The 23,922-nt window shown below is 42.0% G+C and overlaps 1 protein-coding gene and 1 long non-coding RNA gene across 2 annotated transcripts in view; one reads left to right on the top strand and one right to left on the bottom strand.

Annotated features, from left to right (window-relative positions):
• Nucleotides 1-1,311: 1,311 nt before the first annotated feature.
• Nucleotides 1,312-5,664, top strand: LOC101746659 (uncharacterized). The gene is made up of 4 exons (XR_209688.4): nucleotides 1,312-1,610; nucleotides 3,496-3,678; nucleotides 4,178-4,394; nucleotides 5,522-5,664. It is a non-coding gene; the product is annotated as an uncharacterized LOC101746659 (long non-coding RNA).
• Nucleotides 5,665-8,040: 2,376 nt separating this feature from the next.
• The window catches only part of LOC101737192 (dual specificity testis-specific protein kinase 2), a 132,218-nt gene continuing 116,336 nt past the window's right edge, over nucleotides 8,041-23,922 (bottom strand). Inside the window, exons 5-9 of the mRNA XM_038018960.2 lie at nucleotides 17,870-17,999; nucleotides 16,500-16,625; nucleotides 15,926-16,038; nucleotides 15,324-15,433; nucleotides 8,041-15,154 (exon numbers count right to left, since the gene is read on the bottom strand). Coding sequence (XP_037874888.1) covers nucleotides 13,836-15,154; nucleotides 15,324-15,433; nucleotides 15,926-16,038; nucleotides 16,500-16,625; nucleotides 17,870-17,999 — 1,798 coding nt within the window. The 3' untranslated portion in view covers nucleotides 8,041-13,835. The remainder of the gene's footprint in view (nucleotides 15,155-15,323; nucleotides 15,434-15,925; nucleotides 16,039-16,499; nucleotides 16,626-17,869; nucleotides 18,000-23,922) is intronic.

The following is a 23,922-nucleotide window of genomic DNA, read 5'->3' as shown; positions in this document are numbered from 1 at the left end:
TCATTGAATTCCATTGACAATGATAACGTGATGCCGCCACCAACTTTGAGACGTGAGGTTTAAGTCCCTCTTTCTTTCAACCGTAAAGTTTTTGTGCTTCGTGGTATAAATAGGCAGTGGTGGTACACCCGCGCGAGCTAAGAAGGCGCCCCACCGTCCTATGTACCAGAACAATTAGTCCACTGTGACTTAGGTCAGTTGAATTGTCTAGTCTAGTCTAGTGTAATTGAGATTACGCTGAATAGTAAAAAAAATCGGGCAAAAATGAAGCACAATTGATCAAACTTAGTACCTACTTAAATTCGCCTGCTTGAACTTGTCGCCTCAATATTTTTCTCAGTCATATTTTTTGTAAGAGAATCTACAAATCTTTATGAATTTTTGGACTTCAGCGGACTTTGCATCCAGAAACTACTATTTCCCGACCAGGTGGAACGTGAGATCGTCCACCCTTATTAAATCTTTGAATGTAATTTTGAACGACTTCAAGAAGTCCGATTAACTTAGAAAATTTCACACTCACTAAGGTCTGATGACGGTATAATAATTTGGTAACTTCGATCTAATTTCGCGAGTAGTCCAGTTTTTAAACAATTTATACATATAAATAAAATTGGAGTGTCTGTTTGTAGTATTGAAATAACCGCTTATCGGTTTGAAGGGTGGGGCAGCCGATGTAACTATACGTGAGACCTTAGAACCTATATCTCAAGGTGGGTGGCGCATTTACGTTTTGGATGTCTATGGGCTCCAGTAACCACTTAACACCAGGTGGGCTGTGAGCTCGTCCACCCATCTAAGCAATAAAAAAAAAACATGCATATGAATATATATACAGTACATACACCAAATTTTTTTTTTTTTTCAATTTTTGTCTGTCTGTCTGTCTGTTTGTTCCGGCTAATCTCTGGAACGGCTGGACCGATTTTGATGAGAGTTTCACTAATAGGTAGCTCATGATATAAGGAGTAACTTAGGCTACTTTTTTTAGACTAGCTTCGCCCCGCGGCGTCACCCGCATTTATTGTCGTACCGCGCGCAACATGGCGGGCTTCACCTATCAATAATAAAATTTAATGTTTCCGAAGCGAAGCGAGGGCGGGTCGCTAGTTATGAATGTAATTTTGAACGATTTCAAGATCTCCGATTAACTTAAAAAAAAAATCACACGCACATGATGACAGTATAATAATTTTGGTAGCTTCGATCTAATTTCCTGGGTAGTAACAGTTTTTAAACAATATACATAAAAGCCTTTGTATAAGAAACATTCTAACCATAAACAACGTAGTAGCACATAAAAACTGGACATAATTGACAAAACATAATACACTTCAGAATATCAACATTATTCTTTCACAAAAACGTCAAAAAAAGCACACGATGCGAATAAATTATTAAGTAAAATAACTTCTGATGTTATTATGAGTGACAGGGATGGAAATAACTGGGTGCCTATCGCAGCAGGCGTTGTCCTGGGAGCTGGACTGCTAACATTGATATATAAGATGTTCTTCACCGGCTGCAGAGAATCTCAGAAACAGCAATACACCAACCAGCAGATAGGAGTCCCTTTTCAGTGCACTTGCAAGAAAGGAGGCCCCGCTCCGGTATAAAAATGATTTAATGTTTAAAATCGTGTTCAAAATCGTTTATTTCCTTAGCGCTTGTCACAAGCCGTTTCGATAGTGCGTTTGATACTCAATATATTTCTACATTTTTATTTATTAATTTTTTGAATTGCTTAGATGGGTGGACGAGCTCACAGCCCACCTGGTGTTAAGTGGTTACTGGAGCCCATAGACATCCACAACGTAAATGCGCCACCCACCTTGAGATATAAGTTCTAAGGTCTCACGTATAGTTACAACGGCTGCCCCACCCTTCAAACCGAAACGCATTACTGCTTCACGGCAGAAATAGGCAGGGTGGTGGTACCCACCCGCGCGGACTCACAAGAGGTCCTACCACCAGTAATTACGCAAATTATAATTTTGCGGGTTTCATTTTTATTACACGATGTTATTCCTTCACCGTGGAAATCAATCGTGAACATTTGTTGAGTACGTATTTCATTAGAAAAATTGGTACCCGCCTGAGATTCGAACACCGGTGCATCGCTCAACACGAATGCACCGGACGTCTTATCCGTTAGGCCACGACGACTTCAAATTGCATTGTACTTAGCTGCGTTTATCCCATCTATCGCCCAGCTATGTTAAATAATATAAAATCAACCAAATATGAAGATGAAATGAGAGTTCTTACAGAACGCTATCGTCTTTCTTTAAATAATACGGAACTTTTCACCTTGTCATTAGAGTTACGTTGGTACATACAAACATTTGCAATTTGCTTCAGTTATCATCTGTGTCAAGCCAAAAAGTACTTAATCTAATCTACGACCTACAAATAAGAGTTATTATTCGTAAATGCTTATAGATTTCACAACAAAAGACCATTGGCCGTACTATTTGTTCATACTTTTTGTTGTACTTATGAATTTCGACTCTTATGTTTGTAAAATACTCTTTGCACCACGGGGGATTGTTTAGTGTGCACTAAGAACTGTTGAAGGCGGAAATCTCCAATTCAATGAGTACCTTTTGGTCCTATCGTTGCCGCCGCTGACTACTCTCCGAATCCAGATTACGCAGGAAGCAGTCACCATCGACGCCCTAGACACGTGCCTATGGATCCATCAGATCCAATTACCATTGCATTAGACGCGTTCAGCTCTAACACTAGGAGCAGACTTAGGGACCCCGGTGACCGTACCTACTCGTCGAACTCTGCAAAAAGCAACCTTACCTAATCTAAATATCAGCCCCCTGAATTTCTCGCCGGATCTTCTCAGCGGGTTGCGATTCCGATCTGGTAGTAGATTCATTAGCGAAGCAGCTTCCCTAGAGTTGTTGGGTCTCCTTCGGAGGCGCTCGGGCAGCTGTTAGCAAATCCCACCCCTCTTGGCTGAGCCTTTGTTCGCTCACCTGTCCTGGTGAAACTGAAGAGGCCTCCGGGCCATCAGTAGTACATCATTCATAAAAAAAAACCTTTTGGTCCATCGTAAAATTCTGAAGATTTCGTAAAATTAAGCCTAAGCCAAGCAAAAAAAGCCAATTTCCATAATTTCTATAATGAAATGTGTGCTTAACACCTATTCACGAAAGTCTTTCACGATGAAGGAATACCGTCGTCGTGTAATAAAACGCAAATCCGTAAAATATATACATTATTATTATGACTGGGTACCTTATGAGCCCGCAGAGGTCACAAGACACGACAACCCTACCTTTTTCTAGCGAGAACCATAATTATTTCCGGATTTAAGGGTGCCATAGCCGTTGTTACACTATACAATTGAGGCTTAGATTTCATTTCTCAAAATGGGTTGCGGAATTCGCGTTGCGAGTATATTGGTTCTGCGAACTAAACAATAAGAAAGCCGCGAAATCGTTCACCTGTCTATGCAATAAAAGAACTCTTAATTTTCAGTGTCAAATACATAAAGCAAAACGTTAATACTTCTTCGATTGATGGTTGAAAATCTCATTCAAAAATGTCAAAGCTGACATTATTTCAAAATGGAAAACACGCAATACTTTTAGAATTTCAAAATGAATACAATAGATAATGAGCTTTAAATTAATTAGTACTGGACTAAGCTATGTGTGATTGGTTAGTATCTTTATGTACCTTGAATATGTTTAGAAAGTTAAAATAATAGTAGATTTATCGAATAACAATAGGAAACATAGAAATGTATAATATGTAATAGGTAGAATTATTTAAAAACAAATTAAAAAATGGTATGCATTTGACTACATAGAAGATTTTCTACAGCGCATTCACTTTGGACTAAACCGAACCAGAAATAAAAAATAAATCATTTGATAAGTTTTAATTTTATTATAATTGCTTAGTGGGTGGACGAGCTCACGGCCCACCTGATGTTAAGTGGTTACCGGAGCCCATAGACATCTACAACCTAAATTCCGCCACTCACCTTGAGATATGAGTTTTAAGTTCTCAGTTTTTACAGTATAACGGCTGCCCCCCCTTCAAACCGAAACGCATTACTGCTTCACGGCAGAAATAGACAGGATAGTGATACCTACCCGTGGGGACTCACTAGACATCGTCCTACCACGAGTAACTTTTGGGTACATTTTTTCAGTGCTGAGGAAGAGAGGAGACGAAAAGCCATCAGACATAGTAATGTTTCACCAAGTCCGCAACCCTCTCCCCCAGCCTGGAGCTTTCCTGAAGATTCCAATTGGCTTCGAGTCCTCGGCGGTTCCACTTTAGTACTAGCATTTATCGGATTTATGTACAAAAAGTTTGGTAGTTGGATGTTTGGCAAAGGTTGCCATCGGACACAAAATCTTACAAAGGTCTGTGACGTTTCTTTATCGCAGTTGTTCAGCTAAACAAGATAAAGTTTGTTGCGCAAATACAATGAATGTAGTGTAGTGCTCAATTTGTTCTTCAAAAAAAAAATTTCAACTCTGATTCTATTTTGGTGTAATGATTAGAGACCCCGACTATTGTACTGGGATCTCATGGTTCGATTTATGATCGAAGTCCAGTTAGGAGTCAAATTAAATGTAAAATCTATGCCCAAATGATGTATGGACTATTAACGAATAGCTCGTTCGTCTAAGGAAAGAGACCGAAACAAATTTAATCAAACAAATAGTAATTTCGAAGAGAATGGGGTGCTATTCGAAGAGACCTATACTCGGCATTGTGTAGACACTGGTTGAAGAAGAGTAATTTCGAAAAGAAAAATAACCGTAATAATAATGCGTTTCGGTTTGAAGGGTGGGGCAGCCGTTGTAACTATACTTGAGACTTTAGAACTTATATTTCAAGGTGGGTGGCGCATTTACGTTGTAGATGTCTATGGGCTCCAGTAACCACTTAACACCAAGTGGGCTGTGAGCTCGTCCACCCGTCTAAGCAATAAAAAAAAACAAATTAAGGCGTTCGTTGGAAATCATCAAAGTATGATTTCTGAAAGTAATTTTATTCTTGTGTTGTAGAAATCAATGACAAAATGGGGTAGACTTTCATCTTAATTAATAATTTTGTAGCGCAAATGAAAAATAATAATTCGATTCACTCTGTGGGACTTGGGTACAAAGACATTGTATTTCCTTACTTTAGGCTGTGTGTGATTAAATGATTGTTGAAAAGTAGGTGTAGAGAGTTTACAGAATTTTCAGCAATTTTAATCAGGTTAATAGTGTCCGTAGTTTTTTTCGTTCGAGATCGATTAATTTTTTTTCGTACCTATTCGCTGGCAGCTGCTATTTCAGCTACAGCCGCCCGTATGGGATCGATTTCATTGATTCCCGACTTGTACTGCAGAAATATTTTATAAGAGGCTTTGAAGTACCTATCGGTGAACAAGCTTTTGTCTTGTACGTTTCTGGTATTAAAATAGCACACATAAAAATCTTGGGGCCCTATGATTCAGATGCTGTAATAATTATGCAATGATTTCTCTAAATTACAGAAACCTCAAAACGAGTTAAAGAAAAGTACCTGTCAGTGCTGATTATGCTTTAGTTCACAAAGCGGTTTGAATTCAAGGTATATTATATGATTTACACATGCCTGATTGCATGATTTTTTGAAATTAAATTTTATGTTTTGGAATGCTGTTTTTTTGTGTAATTGTTTTGTAACATTGTGTAAAATTGTTAACTGTGTTAGTGTTATAAAGGGCGTTATTCATATATTGCGTTGGTATGGGAGTTACATTTCGTTTGATTTGAATAAATTGTCCTTAATAACTAATCCTAAGGCGGATTTTCAGAACCATTGTGTGGGTGTCGGAAATTTAAAAATGAAAAAAATCTATATCTAAAAGATAAAAAACTGAAACGATACGGTCAGATTGTAGAAGACGTCATGTTCCAATTCGTTAGATATCGAATATAGGGAATCCCGGGTAGATGTTGGTTCATTATATTTTAACCAATCGTTACTGCGGATTTTCGACAAGTATCAACCAAGCTGCTGGAACGTATTCTGGCGGCCCGCATCATCCAGCATCTGGTCGGGGTGGGACCCAATCTGTCAGCGGAGCAGTATGGCTTCCGAAAGGGCCGCTTAACCCGTAGACGCGATCCTTCGCGTGCGGGCCCTCTCGGAGGAGGCCGTCTCCGGAGGCGGGGTGGCCTTGGCGGTGTCGCTCGATATCGCCAATGCGTTTAACACCCTGCTCTGGTCCGTGATAGGGGGAGACGTTATAAAGACACGCAGTGCCCCCCTACCTTCCCCGGCTGGTAAGTTTCTACTTAGAGGACAGATCGGTCACGTGTAACGGACATGGTGGGATCGTGCACAAGTTCCCGGTCGCGCGCAGTGTTCCACAGGGGCGGTGCTCGGCCCCCTTTTGTGGAATATCGGGTATGACTAGGTGCTGAGGGGTGCCTCACTGTTCACTGACGACGTTAAAAGTAAAATAAAATGAAAGAGAAACACAATGATACGCTACAAGTGTCGTTGGAGAATCCCCGGAAAAAAATCATCACCGTTACCTAGTGCTACCACATTTAACGGTGGAGACCATGAACGATCTCCTGCCTGCGGATCGCTGTAGCCGAAATTTATAGATTTGACACGATTTGTTGACTTAACGGAGATCAATATGAGTAGTAAAATCAAATAAAATTGAACCACTATATTGACCAGTACAAAAAAGTTTATTGACATCAATTTACTTACTCCTGATACAGCATTAATTTTTAACCATTTTCGAAAAAAAAACCTTCACTCGATTTCACAATAAAATGCACATCGATGAATAATAAAACGCACATAATATCACTATCCGTCAAATTGACAACACTGCCAAACTACAGAAAGAATTTAGGGGAATTCCCTAGCATAACTTTTGAATTTCTCTCAACTTAGTTGTCATAATTAAAATGGGGCTGCTACCTGTCATATTTATTTTGAAAATGGGAGAAATTTCCAAAAATTCAGTTCGATCGAGATTTCTGGTAAGGATTCGATGGCCCCCTGAGCTTGAGGGCCCCGGGGCACTGCCCCGCCTAGCCCCTGGGTAGCTACGCCACTGATCGTATGATATGTTTTGTCGCGTGTCGCTGGATGTTCTTGTGAAATACAACGCAACCTTAGACATTCGAGAACGTTCTGATCTATTCTCTGTTTTAGTTGATTACACTATTTTTGGTATGTGGACTATTTTCGACACGACCATCTACTGCAATATGGAACACTAGAGGACATAGTACACTCTTGGGCCGAGTTAAGTAAATTTTAGTTACAAACACCTTTGTTGTTGATTCCCGGAAAACTATCTTATCAGCGACATTATGTACGGGTGCTGTATTTAATTACATTTTTATTTTCGTAACAACAAAATAATCCTCGACAATAATTATGAATCAGTTCATTGATATTATCAGTTTCAAACTAGATTTATTTTTCGATAATGTTTAAGATTACCGCCGACGTAATCATTTAGTTTGACAGTAGCATCATGACGCGATCGACTGCGTTGTTGTGCAATAACAAAAATGGCCGGAGCATGTAACGGAAATTGTTATCTAAAACAACTTCCTAAACAGGAGGGAAATACGTCATTAAAATACGCGATATCAAAAAATTCAATTCATTTTTTTTAGCCACGTTTGCAACTTGGTGCACGTGAATGAAGTGAAACTTCTTTTTCGATGTGTATGTAGTATTGTGATTTTCTTCATTTTTCATCCTTAAATCAGATTGCTCTTGTAATAGGGAATGCTGTGTACAAGAGATGCGACATCTTCAATATTTATATTATATATATTTTAAATACTTCATTAAAATATTGGACGCTACTCATTGCTAATGCTCGCGCTGACCTGTAATAGGTATACTACGCGCATGCGTTCGAGTGCCACGCATTCCACTCTCGCTCTGTCTCTTTCTATTCCATGGTAGATATTAAACGTTTAACGCAACATTGTTAGAAGTCGCATCAGAAGTTTCACTTCAATAATTTTATAAATAAAACAACTGTTATGAAACAAAATATATTTAATACCGCCTTTCATTTTACAAATTATTTTCCATAAACCGCCTCATGCGGCAAACAACTTAACATAAACATTTCCTGGGAACTTACACAACCATACCTATGTACCGAAATGCTCTAAAGTTAGTTACTTTAAAGGAAGAAGGTTAACGAACTATATATATACTTCCAAAAGAAAAGTTTAATTGTCGTGAGCACAAGCGTCTGTCTTATAATATTAAATTTATAGGTGACAGTGTTTCAAAGAATGCACTTATTATTGTTAAAATTATAACCATAGAAAAAATACACAAGTCCTAACACCAACCATTGTTTCTACAATGTTTCATTGATGATGAATAATTTTCAAATATCTCTCGTTTATTTTTTTATTTATATATCTTTTTACACAGATTTTAATATCGATATATTTCTATGTGGTACTAGAATTATACGTTGAGTTTGATAACATTCATAAGTATATGTGTTTTGAAATCGATGAGAGAGAATTTCAAACGCTTGTGTACACGCAGCGGCGTGGGTTGCCATTATACATTCATTTGATTAAAATAAAGATACCTCAGTGGTTTCTGAATTGGAAAACGATTCAACAAATACGTAATATAATGCGAGATATATGCTTTTATATAACACAATCCATGATCTCCATTATTCAGAACATTTATTATCCGATACAATGTTTGGTCATGTTGTAATATTATCGAGTACCCACACATTTAATGAAATTCAGATTTTCGTTTGATATGAATTAAGACAATTCAGAAACCGCTGGTAATCAAATAACATACCTAGTTCAGTTACTGATGTTTTTAATAATTATAATTGAAATTAATACCGATAACGCATCATTAGTCTGAAATAACTAAACACTAACATATGTTTATTAATTAAACAATTCAACTATATATTAGTTCGTCTATAAAATGATATGCTCGTAGTGTTGCCATACTAGAAAACAAGTGTTGAAATATTTTAAAATCAAAAACACCACCTGTAACGGATTAAATAATTTTAATATTTCGATCGACAACACTGAAAAGTAGGGTTGCCATATTGAGATTAATGGACGGATGTTTGTAAATGTTTTAGAGATATTATTAAATTGAGAAAAAATCTTAATGTTTCAACACTCGCGTTTCTTGTAAACGATACGGTATTCATAAATAATTTTGGCACTGTTTGAATTTATTTGCGTCGGTTTTAGACTTCGCAAGACCCATGACAAGGACACGTCAAGCGATTGCGAATTCAAAACCTAACTAGCATCGTGTCAGCAACTGAATAACTATGAAACGTTTATCGCGGAGATGTTTGAATTGAATTCGAAGCAATGTACAAGAACAATGAAATTGTGACATGGATATCACATTGAAACGCGTCATAATTTATGGTTTATTTTGACTCAAAAAAATTCAAATAACAACCGATTAATATAACCATTTCAAATAAAAGCCCATGTTTCCTTTTTATTAAATTTATAATATTTACGACATAGCAGACCAACTAGCAAATGAAGCCGTTAAAGATGGCGACGCTAATTCGTATAAAAATTATTATCCTGATTTGGCCTCACTTCCTGTTTTTTTTCTTCGAAAATCTTGGGCTGATCTTTGGATTCAGAGCAGTTTAATTAAGGGTAAATATTTTTCATACATACAGCCCACAATAGCACTGAAACCATGTTTTTTAAAAATGAAATTTCAAATAAATAAAAAACGTATATTATTGTTCACTATTAATGATATCATTGTCTCATAAAAGTTTCCAAATTCAATTCAGCCATCGACTTCCTCTACAATTACAAAGGAACTATTTACAACAACCGATTTTGCCGCGATCACGTTCACTTCGAACGAAATGTGAACACGTCGTATAGTTATTTTACTATTATTATCATCATTATTAACCTTTAATTTACTCATTTATACCCTGAATATAACAATAACCGTAAAACCAAGTTAAAGATACATATAAATGTATATTGATAAATATAATTTTTTATTAATATTAAATACGCATCTAATACTGTATTTACAGAAACATTAGTTTGGATATTCGTGTCAATATCGATTGTTAAAAACGATTTAATTCAAGTGACAGACTGCTGAAGTAGGGGTTGCAACGTGAACTGACACTTATGTGCAAATGTTATTAGGTCGTTTTTCGTTTGTGCGTTCAATTCCCGCCCGAGCCATTTTCTAATTATAGTTTCGGTGGTTAAAGAACTTCCTCAAAAGTTAGTCAAAGAGAAATAGGCTAAGGAATCATCAGCAAAGTGATTCAGAATACATTTTTGGATGATGGCACGATGTGGTTCCGAGAAATTCATTGGTGGCTTTCCGATGCGTCAGTAGGCGTCCTACACGAACGGACAATGACGGTCGCGGGCCCGGTTTGTGACCAGCCTTAGAGGTCTCCGGGCCGATGATCATCGTTTCCATTTACGTACTTATTTAATTTTTACTTGACGTTAAAAATATAAACGCATATGAATATATTACGGAAATCGGTACTCTTAGTTGGTAAAATCAATAAGGGACCGTAAGAGGTACGTCTGAAATTACATTGACGCCATGTTTAGTTAGGTTTATAGAATTATTCCAGTACTAAATATAGTATATTTATTTTCCAATCTCTAAGATCGACAATAAAACTAGGAATACCGTTTTCAAAGGCTCATCGAGGTGTTCATCAATATGAGCCTCGACTGAGTCGAGGTCGAGGAAGTTTAGAGTCTTCGAGCTGTTTGAGTATTTATACCTTACGATAAAGCATCACGCAAAATTATAAACGAAACAAAATTGATGATTAAATTAATTAAAAGTATGTTTTAATGAGATTATTTCTATAGGCAGTTGCGTGTGATTTCGATAAATAGTAACTCCATAACAATTTCTTACTGATACCAATACTGACGCACGGGAAGGGAATTATTAATTTCGACTTTTGCAATTGTATAAACGTTTTTCGAAAACAATCGATATTCTCAATACAAAAGAGTTATTTATTTAACACGTTTGAGGTTTTTTTGACACGTATTTGTACACAGCTATGTTTGAGGTCGATTTGTCTCGCGGGCGGTATTAGCGGACGCTCAAGGTACTTGCCGCAGACAGAGACGTTCAATACGGTCTGTGGTCGTTGATTTACCAAAATCTAGGGTATAAAACAATTTATTTTTAACCGACGACCCAGTCGGTATGAGATACTTTACTGGTGGTAGGACCTCTTGTGAGTCCGCACGGGTATGTACCACCACCCCGCCTATTTCTACCGTGAAGCAGTAACGCGTTTCGGTTTGAAGGGCAGGGCAGCCGTTGTAACTATACTGAGACCTTAGAACTTATATCTCAAGGTGGGTGGCGCATTTACCTTGTAGACGTCTATGGGCTCCAGTAACCACTTAACGCCAGGTGGGCTGTGAGCTCGTCCACCCAACTAAGCCATAAAAAAATAGATACGAAGTAGTTTATACAACGGCTGCCGCGTTTATCAAACCGTAACGCATGTTTGCTTCGTGGCAGAAACGCGCAGGTCCAAGGTACCCGTCCGCGCAGACACAATACGCTATTCATCTACCGCCCGTAACACCGCGATCATATAAATATTACAAGACGTATTTATTTAATTTAAGACACGAAAACCTATCGTCACGTAAGTAGAATTTATTTAGGGCCTCATAAAAAAATCAAAGTCGACGGCCTCATGTGCGGAAAATCGCGTTTTAAAAGACTAGCAACGCCTTCCGCACGCGAACCTCATGTGTCCGTATCGAATTGACTGTTTCATATAAATCTATATTTCAAACGCAGAGATACCGCAACGTAACTATTTGTATATATATTATATATCGAGGAGCGAAAGGCTATTTAATTTAAGCTACATTTCGCTTAATACGCGACGTTTCGACGTTACGACTCTGCAATTTAAGGTGTGCTTTATTTGGTATTAGCATCAACAGTCCCATATTTTTAAATGAATGTGGCGGGTAGCCTCTCCAAATGAACTTCAATTAAGTTTACTCTCGTGTAAAGTTGCAAAAATTTCGCTTAAACCAAATATCCATTTTACACCCTCGATATAACGAAGCGACGCTTTCAAAGAGGACATTCCGTCTCCGTTTTCGCCGAATTTCAAGACTCTATAGGACGATAGAATTCGTTCGTCAATAAACGAACGCGACAATTATTAGCCTATTCTAAACGCATCTCTATATTATTATCCTTTCGATACAGTAATGTTCTCATCGTAAAGCCCGTGGGTGGATTAATATCTTCGTCAAAATAAACTAATGTGAATTGACGTCATTATTTATTAATCGACCAATAGAGTTCCGAGACGTGACCGTGACGGACTGAGGCGACTCGCTCTGTCTCATTCCCGCAAGGTGAGTGCCGTTGTACCATTCGAACGACGCGCGTAAACAATGACGTCACTATTCGAATATATGCGTTATCTTTCCAGTCTAAGATTAAAACGCTCTCACAGCCCACTCACTCACTTCTGAAATGATTTTAATTTTGTCTCTTTTCTTTCAGTATCTTGATGTTTTTCTCTTGTTAGTAAATAAAATTCAACAAACGCGCTGATTATCAAAATTAGTGTGCGGTTGGGTTGTTTGAATTTTTTCAGCTTTGTACTTTTACGTTTGACATAATTATTTTCGTTGCGCTCGTACGAGTAACGCCATCTGTCACCAAATAGCAGAAACGGATATAAAACAACTAGTACTATTCGGAGCGTTCGAGAAGTGTAACGCCATCTGTTGTTGAATAGCGAATTTCGCACAACTCCTTTGATTATGATAAATCGTCACAGATGACATTAACATTGTTTTTACACCGCTGACAGGCTGATCAATTCAATCAGCAACATCTGATTCAAAAACCTTGTAGACTAGTCTCCGCGTCGTTCCAGACTCTAATCGAATGATCTAGAAGACGATTGAGATTTGCTAAAACTATATTCCAATAACATGTCCTTCATAAAAGTACAATATGACCGCGAATCAAAATTTTCCTTTTTTTTTATTGATTATGTAAACTGTATTTAATGCACTTTTAGTTAAATTTTATTCACATAACTATGTAAGTGATCGTCAATATATACTGGAATATGACATCAAAGATTTATGAAAAAAAAATCATTTCAGTATTTCAGAAACATAATATTTGTATAAAACCAATTCTACTAATTATTTCATTTAGTTAACGTGATTCCTGAAAAATGTTTTATTGTTATCAGACACAGATATAAACTGTCACCCGAACGAAGATATTCAATTGTTGATTTAGAGAAGACAATATATAACTTTTATTATTTATAGATACGAAATTCGTAGAAAGACAAAAAAAAAAAAAAAACATATTTACACTCTTAAATATCGCAAACTGGCAAGTTGTATCTGAAGTTGTATATAATAAATATTGAAAAACTATTTTTTATTTGTAGTAATAAAATAATTATTTACAGTTTTACAAATAGAGGAAGGGTTCACATGAAACGAATTAAATTTAAATATATTTAACCTACACTCGACTAAAGTCGCTTCGTACTACCACGGGGGGGTTTAGGCCGCGCAGTTACAACCCGGACATTGACTAAACGTTACAACCATTATTCTCATCTCGCAACCAGAGACGAGTCCTTACACTTATTCAGTCGTAAATATATTTGATTACAATATGTACGCGTCAAAATAACTATCGACAATATACAACGCCGAGCCTCCGTCGGCGGGGGGAGGGGGCGCGGTGCGTGACGTCACGCGCGGGGGGCGCTACGACTTCTTGTCGAACAGCGGCAGCTTGGACTTGACGGCGCCCTCGCAGATCATCAGCCGCTGCTGCGCGGGACACTTGCGGCCACCGCCCTCCTCCCCCACCGCGCGGCGCCGCACGTCCAGCCCCCCGCCGCCCCCGCTCATGCGGTACCGGGACTGGCCCCGGCCGGTCCGCTCGCACGTGAAGTCGGCGCCCTTCCGCTCGAAGTACTCCACAATCTTCGAGATCTGCGCCGAGCGCGCCTGCCGCGGGTACCGCTCGTCGCAGTACAGACTGTCCGAGCCGGCCAGCGACGCCACGTCCTCCGAGCTGTCCGTGTACACGCTGGAGGTGCGCTTGCAAGAGGATAGCGCCAGCGGGGCGGGGCGCGGCGCCTCGTCCTCGTCCAGCCGCCGGTCCGCGCAGCAGCACCGGGACAGGATGTGGTACTCGCGGGGTCCGTCCGCCTCCCAGTCGGGCTCCGCGCGCGTGGCGGCCGGCCTGCCGCACAGGAAGGGCGAGGGCGGGTCGCCGGCCTCGTCTAGGTCGTCCAGGCTGCGCAGCGAGCTGAGCGTGGTGCCGGAGAGCGCGGAGTCGTCGAGCGGGGCGGAGGGGCGGGGCCGCGGGGGGCGCGCGTCCAGGGCGCGGTCGTACGTGACCACGCACGCGCAGCACATGCGCGCGCGGGGCTCGCCGCCCGCCTCGCCCTCCGCCTCCTCGAGCTCGTCGGAGCGATCCGATGCGTCGCGACGCCACCACCAGCAACGATGGCAGCCGACAAGCGAGCACGGACACACGGCGCCGTACGGGCAGCCGGCACCGACACGCTGCCCGCACAGCTCCTCGTTGGCGACGGAGAAGATTCCTGATTCACACGAGCGCACGCGCGGCAGCGGCAGGCGCGGAGGGCGGGGCGCCGGCGGGGGTGGAGTGTCGAAGCTGCCCCGACGGGAGAGCGCCGGGGACGAGGGTAGTGAGGCTGCACGCGGCTCGTCGTCAGAGAGGGTCGAGTCCAGTGTAGCGTCGGCGCGCAGCAGCGGGCTCGGCAGTTCGGCGCAGGATGAGAATCCAGTCGCGCGGGAGTGAGGCGGCTCCAGGATCTTCTTGACTCCCCGGAAGGTGTCGAGGGGTCGGCGTGCGGGGTGCGGCGCGGCGTGCGCGTCCCGCAGTAGCATGATATGTGCAAGGCGGTGCAGGCGCGCGAGGCGGGGGGGCGGAGGGGGGGCGCGACGTTCGCCGGCGAGGGCGGAGGCGGAGCGGTGGGAGGCGCCCGCTCCACCCTGCCCTTCGCACCCCGCCATCCACTCTAACTCCGACATCGACCGTCGATGTTGAACTATAAAAAGAAAGGGTCAATAAATAAGTTGGTCTTCGTCTGTAAAACATTAAATTTTTACTTTACTTAATGTATTTAAAACTAGCATGACTATGACTATGAAATACGTTTAAATATTTTTCTTTGTACAAAACAAAATGTTGTGATTCATATTGTTTAGTGGACTCACGCTGGTCGAGGTCGCGCGCGCGCGGTCCCCCCTCGGAGCGGTGTCGCTGCGGCCGCCTCCAGCCGTACAGTCCGGGGCAGGAGCGCGGTCCCGACGAGTCCGCCTCCTCACTACGAACACGAACGAACATTAGTTCATAGATTCTTCTTCTCAATCGTGTCACTCTTGACAGAGTGGTCGTGATCGTCGTGTAGTGGAGTTTATAGATAATACACATAAATTATAATAGTTATAGATAAGCAACTCAAGCACTCAACAAAAATGTTTACGGGCGTCGGCCGCTAGATGGCGTCGCTTCGATTAGTTTCTCGTTGCTCCTGTAGATGGCAGTAACATATTACCTATCCTATATTTTTATTTTTAATGAAGGATTTTGTAAGTTTTCAGAAACCACAAATCGATAAAATTTAATCAGTTTGTCTATAACAAATACATTTTTTTCTGTATTATTTATACAATAATTAAATGCCTTAACTTAACAACATATAAGTTTAGGGGCATCCACTACAAGATGTCGATAGTTTCCCTACAAACATTTTTTTTGTCTTAGTTAACATTAAACATTATGAACACAGTGTCTATAGCGGCTGGTACTGACTGACCTCTCGAGCGAGTTGTTGGAGTGCAGGCTCCAAGCGGCGTCGTCGAGGCCCTCCTTCACCTCGGCTAGCTTTGTCACTATTTCCGGGAATAGCGGACGCGCTTTCGGCTCGTACTGTAATCATTTATTTATTTGAAATTTAATAAAAGAAAAGAAAACAGAAAAAGTTTTGTTTAAAAAAAACATTGTGTATGACGTCATGTGGGGCCAAAATTAATAATAAGCTGGTACATTTTCAAAATTATTCACTTGAAGTTAGTTGTCATATAATATAGTTATTGAACGACCAGTTAGTAACAGTGTGTTCAAAAATAGCCACAGACCCGACTTTTTCACAAGGAAACATATTATTGCTTATGTAATATACAATGGTTAGCCACATATGAAGTCAGGATTTAGTAGTAACTTTTTTTTATTACATTGACGGTATCCTATGCAATAGCATGACAGTTGAGACCTCATGTATCCAGGTTTGTGGCAGAATTTAGTAGTGATATTAATCGTCCACCCATCTAAGCATTAATAGAGAGTCGATTTATTGACGGTTCGCTCTCGAAGCGGTTAAAAGAACTCACAATGCAGCAGTTGAACGCAAGCCTCAGGAAGTCAGGTACGGTGTATTCATCGCAGAGCTCTACGAACGCCATGTAGTTGAGGCCGAAGTTGTCAGTGCGCGGCAGCACGTCCGGATCGGCGTCAACCTGACGCCAAAAAAAACGGAATTCAAACAAAATGCACCTACATTTGTTTTTCTTCTTCTCTCCTGTGCTTAGAGGGAGAGAGAGAGGGAGGGAGAGAGAGAGGGAGGGAAAGAGAGAGAGAGAGAGAGAGGGAGAGGGAGGGAGAGGGAGGGAGAGGGAGGGAGAGGGAGGGAGAGGGAGGGAGAGGGAGGGAGAGGAAGAGGGAGGGAGAGAGGAAGGGGGGGGTTACTAATGTTTTAAGTTTTGCGATTGGTGTCCAGAAGAAGTTTACTACCCCTTTCCTTCACACCGAGTTCTGGTACAAAAATTGTATGACAGAGGTGAACAGTGACGTCATTATATACTATACTTCTTGTTAAATTAACACCCTTAGAAAATTCTTATTCCTTAGTTCTTTAAGAGGTCTTAATTCAATAAGGTGATTATGACTGATGCCTCAATATTCATTTTCTGGTTTGTTGAGTTGTTGATTTTTTTTTGTAAGATGGGTTTAAAAAAAACACGTTTTAGTTTATTCATATCAATAAACCAAGTTCGATTGATTCCCGCAAAGAACCAAGGGGAAACGGGGGTGACTGAAAATCAGCGCTGTTCGATTTATCAACCTCGAACAGCAATAGCTGAGCCACCTCCTTTTGCCTTTTTCTCGTTTTTTTCTTTTCTTTTATTTGTATTTCATTTTATTTTCTGTGATGTGAAAGGCAATAAATGATTTTTATTATTATTATTATTATTATATTGACGAACGGAGCATTAAATATGTAATGTAAAATGTATATGTAGTATATGTAGTATTTATTAGCTTTTGCTCGCGACTGCGTCCGCGTGGTATTAAGAGTTCACAAATAATGCTTTATTTTAGAACAAATTTGGTTAGCATAAAAAACGTTATAGTGAGCCAACCTTAACATATAGACATATTATGCTGGCGGACTTTTTTTTTAGATCTTTTAAAGGGGAACAATTCTGACATATATTATTTTAGGGAAACTTTAACAGTTTCCGCAGCGCACGCAGCGGAAGCTCTCAAAAAGGAAAAAGACCTGATTTTGAAACATTATTTATTGGTGCTCCGCTTGTATTGGTCTTAGTGTCATGTTATATAGCCTATAGCCTTCCTCAATAAATGGGCTATCTAACACTGAAATAATTTTTTAAATCGGACCAGTAGTTCCTGAGATTAGCGCGTTAAAACAAACTCTTCAGCTTTATAATATTATTACTAGTATAGATAAATAGCTCACCCTGGCGATAAGTTGGCACAATATGATTCCATATGAGAATATATCGGACCGGTTGTCGTACCATCGGCCGCGTAGGCACTCTGGCGACATCCACCACGGCGAACCGACGCTCGGCAATCGGTAGCCGTTTCTGAAATAAACATTTTTTTTCTATTATACCGTTGCGGGGAGGCTTAAACGACGAAAAGAAAGATCTTTTTTTTTATTGCTTATATGAGTGGACGAGCTCACAGCCCACCTGCTGTTAAATTGTTACTGGAGCCCATACACATCTACAACGTAAATGCGCCACCCACCTTGAGATATAAGTTCTAAGGTCTCAAGTATAGTTACGACGGCTGCCCCGTCCCACCCTTCAAACCGAAACGCATTACTGCTTCATGGCAAAAATAGGCAGGGTGGTGGTACCTATCCGCGCGGACTCACAAGAGGTCCTGCCTCTCTCAAGGCGGGTGGCGCATTTACGTTGTAGAAGATGTCTATGGGCTCCAGTAACCACTTAACACCAGGTGGGCTGTGAGCTCGTCCACCTATCTAAGCAATAAAAAAAATGTTTTTAACGTTGACGTTATTAACAAATGACCCGTGACTATCCAATGTGCGAAACACACGCCAGGTTGCGTGCGAAACCGGCGTGCGTATAACGTGACGCCTCGTTGAAAATATTTTGTAAATTCGTAGATCTGTGAACGCGTTCACGGCACGCCTGGTGTATGTGTGGGTATCGCAGAGACATCGTAGTGTTAAAACATCGTGCGCCGGTTGCATTTGAGACATTTAAAGACTAAGCGCTGGTTTTTACGGATGTTCCGTTATAACTACTGAATCGTGCATCCGATTGACTTGAAACTTGGTATCCATATAGAGAATACATGTACTGGATAGCTTAATATTTATATGAGTGTTGGACTTCCTACACCAGTTGCGGGGCGTCAATGATGAGAATCTTTGTGGGGGTGTGAAATAATAATTTTAAATGCCCAGCGAAGCGGACGACCTTTTTTTTTTTATTGCATAGATGTTTAGACGAGCTCACAGCCCACCTGGTGTTAAGTGGTTACTGGAGGCCATAGACATCTACAACGTAAATGCGCCACACACCTTGAGATATAGTTCTAAGGTCTCAGTATAGTCACAACGGCTGCCCCACCCTTCAAACCGAAACGCATTACTGCTTCACGGCAGAAATAAGCAGGGCGGTGGTACCTACCCGCGCGGACTCACAAGAGGTCCTACCACCAGTAATTACGCAAATTATAATTTTGCGGGTTTGATTTTTATTGCACGATGTTATTCCTTCACCGTGGAAGTCAATCGTGAACATTTGTTGAGTACGTATTTCATTAGGAAAATTGGTACCCGCCAGCGAGATTTGAACACCAGTGCATCGCTCGAGACGAGCACCGGACGTCTTATCCTTTAGGCCACGACGACTTTTAAAGCTTAGCTAGCTTTAAAAGCTAGCTAAGCTTTAAAAGCTAGCTAAGCTAGCTAAGCTAAGCTAGCTTACAGCTAGTTTATTTATAACTTTATATACTTAACAATATAAAGGCGGACTTAATGCCATAGGCATTCTCTGACAGTCTACCTTAGGGGAGTACAGAGATGAACCTTTGAGAGTTGTATTAAACATTTTCGTAAAACACTACTATATTTTGTTTTTATATTCGTCATATACAATATAAAGCGTTTTCGTGGGGCCGCCGGTGTACAACCTGTTAATAGTGTTGAGATACGTGGTCTAGGTTTTTAATGTATAAGAACTGTTGCACCCTTTACATTGGAACGCACGACTGTTTCGCGACAGCAATAGGCTTTTTTTTTGTTTTTTTCATACCTAAGCTAATAGCCTTGAGAAGATATTACTTTAACTAGTAGGTGAGTTCGCGGGGCTCAAATCTGACGACATTGCTAACATGAACCCCAGCAAGAGCCGTGCTTCGCAGAATCTACCACCGGATCGGAAACGCGACCCACTGAGAAGATCCGGAGAGAAACTCAGTGCGCTGTATCTGTGGGTTAATTTACTTGTCGCAAGCGACGGGTTCGACGAGAACGATGACCAGTGCTTGAGGTACCTAAAAGTACCGTTAGTAGATCGGGAGGATCCGAAATGACGTGTAGCAATAGGCTACACGCTACTAAATTTCTGGTTAGGAAATTTGGTCCATTCGATTTTGTAAAAGCCGAATGTGCGATATGATCTATTCGATAACACACTAGCAAGAAGACAGAAGCAGAGTTACAACTCTAAGAGAACGACATTCTTTTCGCCTTGACTGTGTTTTTGAAGTATTCTCTTGTATCAAGAGAACAGAAGTGTTCACTGAACGCGTAATCACACTGATCCAGCATTTCATTGCGCACGCAATCACATCTTAATCTGTGTTATTATTGAGCAATTTTACTCATTTACCAGAAACATTGGTTTTCTCTTTTGGATAATTTCACTAACCTAGTTCAACGTGAAAAATTATTTCAATACTATAGTTTCTCTATGGAAAGCTAATAATTATTCTGCAATATGTCGAGTTAAAGATTGTCGTTAAGCATAAATGAAAACCAAACATCACTAGCTGATCTCTCTCTGGGCAGAGTGGGAATGGAATCCAAATTCAAACCCCCACGTTATTAGTTAGCCAACTGTCGAATCCTACCCAGACAAAGTTCGATTAGGGAAAAGGGAGCATAATCGCAGGTATCTATCGAATAGACTTTTTTCCCTGACTAGACACAGACCTATACCGTCCTTTAAATTAAAAAAACACACTTTTAATTACAATCCTCATTCACCCAAAAAAAAAAGGATAATAACGTCAAAAAAACTATTACCAATTTGGTATATTTCACTCGACTTTTTTTTTTTTTTTTTTTTTTTTTTTATGATTGAAGGATTACTGGTGGCCCGGAGGCCTTTCCAGTTTCACCAGGACAGGTGGGCGAGCAAAGGCTCAGCCAGGAGGGGTGGGATTTGCTAACAGCTACCCGAGCGCCTCCGAAGGAGACCTAACAACTCAAGAGTAGCTGCATCGCGAATGAATCTACTACCGGATCGGAATCGCGACCCGCTGAGAAGATCCGGCGAGAAACTCAGCGAGCTGATTCATGGGTTAGGTTGCACGGCGAACTCTTTGTCGAGTTCGACGAGTACGGTTACCGAGGTCCCTAAGCCTGCTCCTAGAGCTGAAGGCGTCTAGTGCAAAGGTTATTGGATCTGATGGATCCGTAAGGACGTGTCTAGGGCGTCGACGGTGACTGGCTCCTGCATGATCAGGATTCGGGGAGTAGTCAGCGGCGGCTACGATAAGGCGATTATCATGACGCATAGCCTTATCGAAGTACCGTTCCGACGCTGACTTCATGTATTTCTGTATAGATTCGAGGCCCAGGTCGTCGTGTAGGTCAACGTTCCTCACGAACCACGGAGCTCCGACGGCTAACCTGCAAAAGCGGGATTGTAGAGATTGAAGGGTGTCTATGTGTGTACGGGCCGCGTGAGCGAACACCACACTCGCGTAAGTCATGACGGGCCTTATGCAAGTTTTGTAAAGTGTCACCTTGTTCCGAAGGGACATTTTACTCCGCTTACAGATCATGGGGTAGAGTCTACCGAGAATAAACGCGGCACGGTCACGGACTGATTTTATATGCGGGCGGAATGTCATCGATGCATCCAGGGTAACGCCCAGGTACTTGACCTTCCTGGCCCAGGGTATGGATTGACTAAAGAGAGTAATCGGGGGTGTGAGATTCCTCCTCCTAATACGGGAGGAAATCCGTGTGGAGCTTCCCCTCTGAAATAGCACCGCAGTACTTTTCGCTGGGTTGATGTCTATGCGCCATTTTCGGAACCACTGTCCTAGGGCTAGGGCTGCGCTCTGAAGCTTCTTCGCGATTAGGGACTTGTTTCTACTGGAATAGTAAACAGTCGTGTCGTCGGCGAATAAAGCTAAATGGGTCGGCGGCGACCGGGGAATATCGTTAACGAATAAGCTAAATAGGAGGGGTGAGAGGACAGAGCCTTGCGGGACTCCAGCTGTGAGAGGTCGTGGGGAGGAGCGGGTTCCCTCGACTCGATATCGAAAAGAGCGGTTCGACAAGAAGTCCCGTATGATGAGCACGAGACTATCCGGCACACCCATGTTGAATAGTTTGAAAATCAAACCGTTGTGCCAGACTTTGTCGAACGCTTTTGCGACGTCGAAGAAGAGAGCTCCCGTGTATAACGGTTTTGGTCGATTAAGCCCCACAAGAATGTGCTCCGTGAGGCGATGCACCTGTTGAACGCATGAGTGATTTGTACGGAATCCGAATTGTTCATCGATGAGAATGCCCTTGGATGAGACGAAGTCTCTGAGGCGTTTGTAGAGCAGACGCTCATACAGTTTGCCTAGAGACATGAGGAGGCTGATCGGGCGGTAGCTCGTCGGATGATTTTTTGGTTTACCAGGTTTATGTATGCCGATAACGTCCGCTTCTTTCCACACCGCGGGAAAGATACAGTTCGCCATAGCGGCATTGAAAATAGATGCCAACATCACGATGAGTTGGACGGGTAGAAGTTTAATAACGCGGTTGGATATACCGTCGGAACCGGGAGCCTTACGAGGACGTAGGTCTTTGATCAAGTCTTTAACTTCCATCGGGGTGACGGGTGGTAACGCATCCGAGGGTGGCAAGGAGGCTCTGCGTTCTACCTCACTGTCTACTAATTCTACATGAACAGGGTCCACGGATTGAGTGCTGGGCGTACACTGGGTTTGCAATGTATCGGCCAGCAGCTCTGCTTTTTCGTCATCATCGAACGCCGCGAGTCGGCCTGAGGGGCCTACGAGGGGGGGCATAGTTACTACCGTATCCGATTTGAGAGTACGAGCTAAGCGGTAGTAAGACCTTTGGGAGGGCGCGAGTCCTTCTAAGAAATCAGACCATCTGGCATCTCGGACTTCGGCGATGCGAGACTTTACGTCGCGTTGTAGGGCACGCATTCGAATACGATTTTCCGCGGTAGGATACCTGTCGTAGGCGCGTATCGAGGCGTTCTTAGCTCTAAGGAGTTCCCTAATATCGTCGGACAATTTGAAGCGGTGAAGGAAGTCCTCCGCTACAACTTGTTTCGATGACCTATCTAATGTCGAGGTGATGTGTGACGTTAAGATGTCTATGGCTTCAGCGGTATCCTGAGGAGACGGGATAGAGTCCGGGTTAAACGGGAGCGATGGTGGATCAGATTCAGCCAGGCTGATGCCCAGCGTGTGCCAATCCACCACAGTCCTCGTGACGGGAACGGAATCGGGAGCGCGACCGAGCTTCATAACGACGGGACGGTGGTCTGAATCTAACTCTGAAACTACTTCGATCGAGTGTAAGCGCAGAGTTACGTTTTTTAATAACGCTATGTCGAGTATATCCGGGCGATGCGCGATATTTAGCGGGTAGTGAGTCGGGGTTAGCGGAGCGACGATATCGAAGGCGAGATCATCGACTAACGCGTCAAGCCGCCTGCCATTCGGGGTTGTGGTGTGTGAGTTCCACCTAATGTGTTTACAATTTAGGTCGCCCGCCAGAATGACAGAGCTCCCCATACCGAGCAGCGCCTCGATATCACTGCTTAGAACGATCTTATCCGGTGGAAGATAAACGGACGCGATAACGATCGGCGCGTGTCCCGTCAGTGAGATTCGGCACACTGATGCTTCGATATTAGCGAGCGCGGGAGGATCGAGCGGGACGCAATGCAGGGCTCTTCTATAGTAAATGACGGTACCACCACCACGGGCAGAGAGCCTGTCGTTCCTGACCATGTTATAGTTCGCGATTTTAGGGTCACGGCGCGCGGGCTTAAGTAGGGTCTCCTGCACTAAAAAGATATCAATTTGGTGGTCACGCAAAAAGTCAGAAACCTGATCACGTTGATTTGCGAGACCGTAAGCGTTAAAAAATCCTATCGTTACGGATAGGGGCTTTATTCTACTTATATACGCCATTGATTACCGGCGGAGTGAGGGGAGGACGTACGTATTTAATGACGCGTATACGTCGGCGTATTCCTG

This window comes from Bombyx mori, chromosome 22 (assembly GCF_030269925.1).
Source record: "Bombyx mori chromosome 22, ASM3026992v2".
NCBI classification, from domain to species: Eukaryota; Metazoa; Arthropoda; class Insecta; order Lepidoptera; family Bombycidae; genus Bombyx; species Bombyx mori.
Note: the sequence above shows the minus strand (reverse complement) of the source record. Positions and strands in the feature narration are given on the sequence as shown.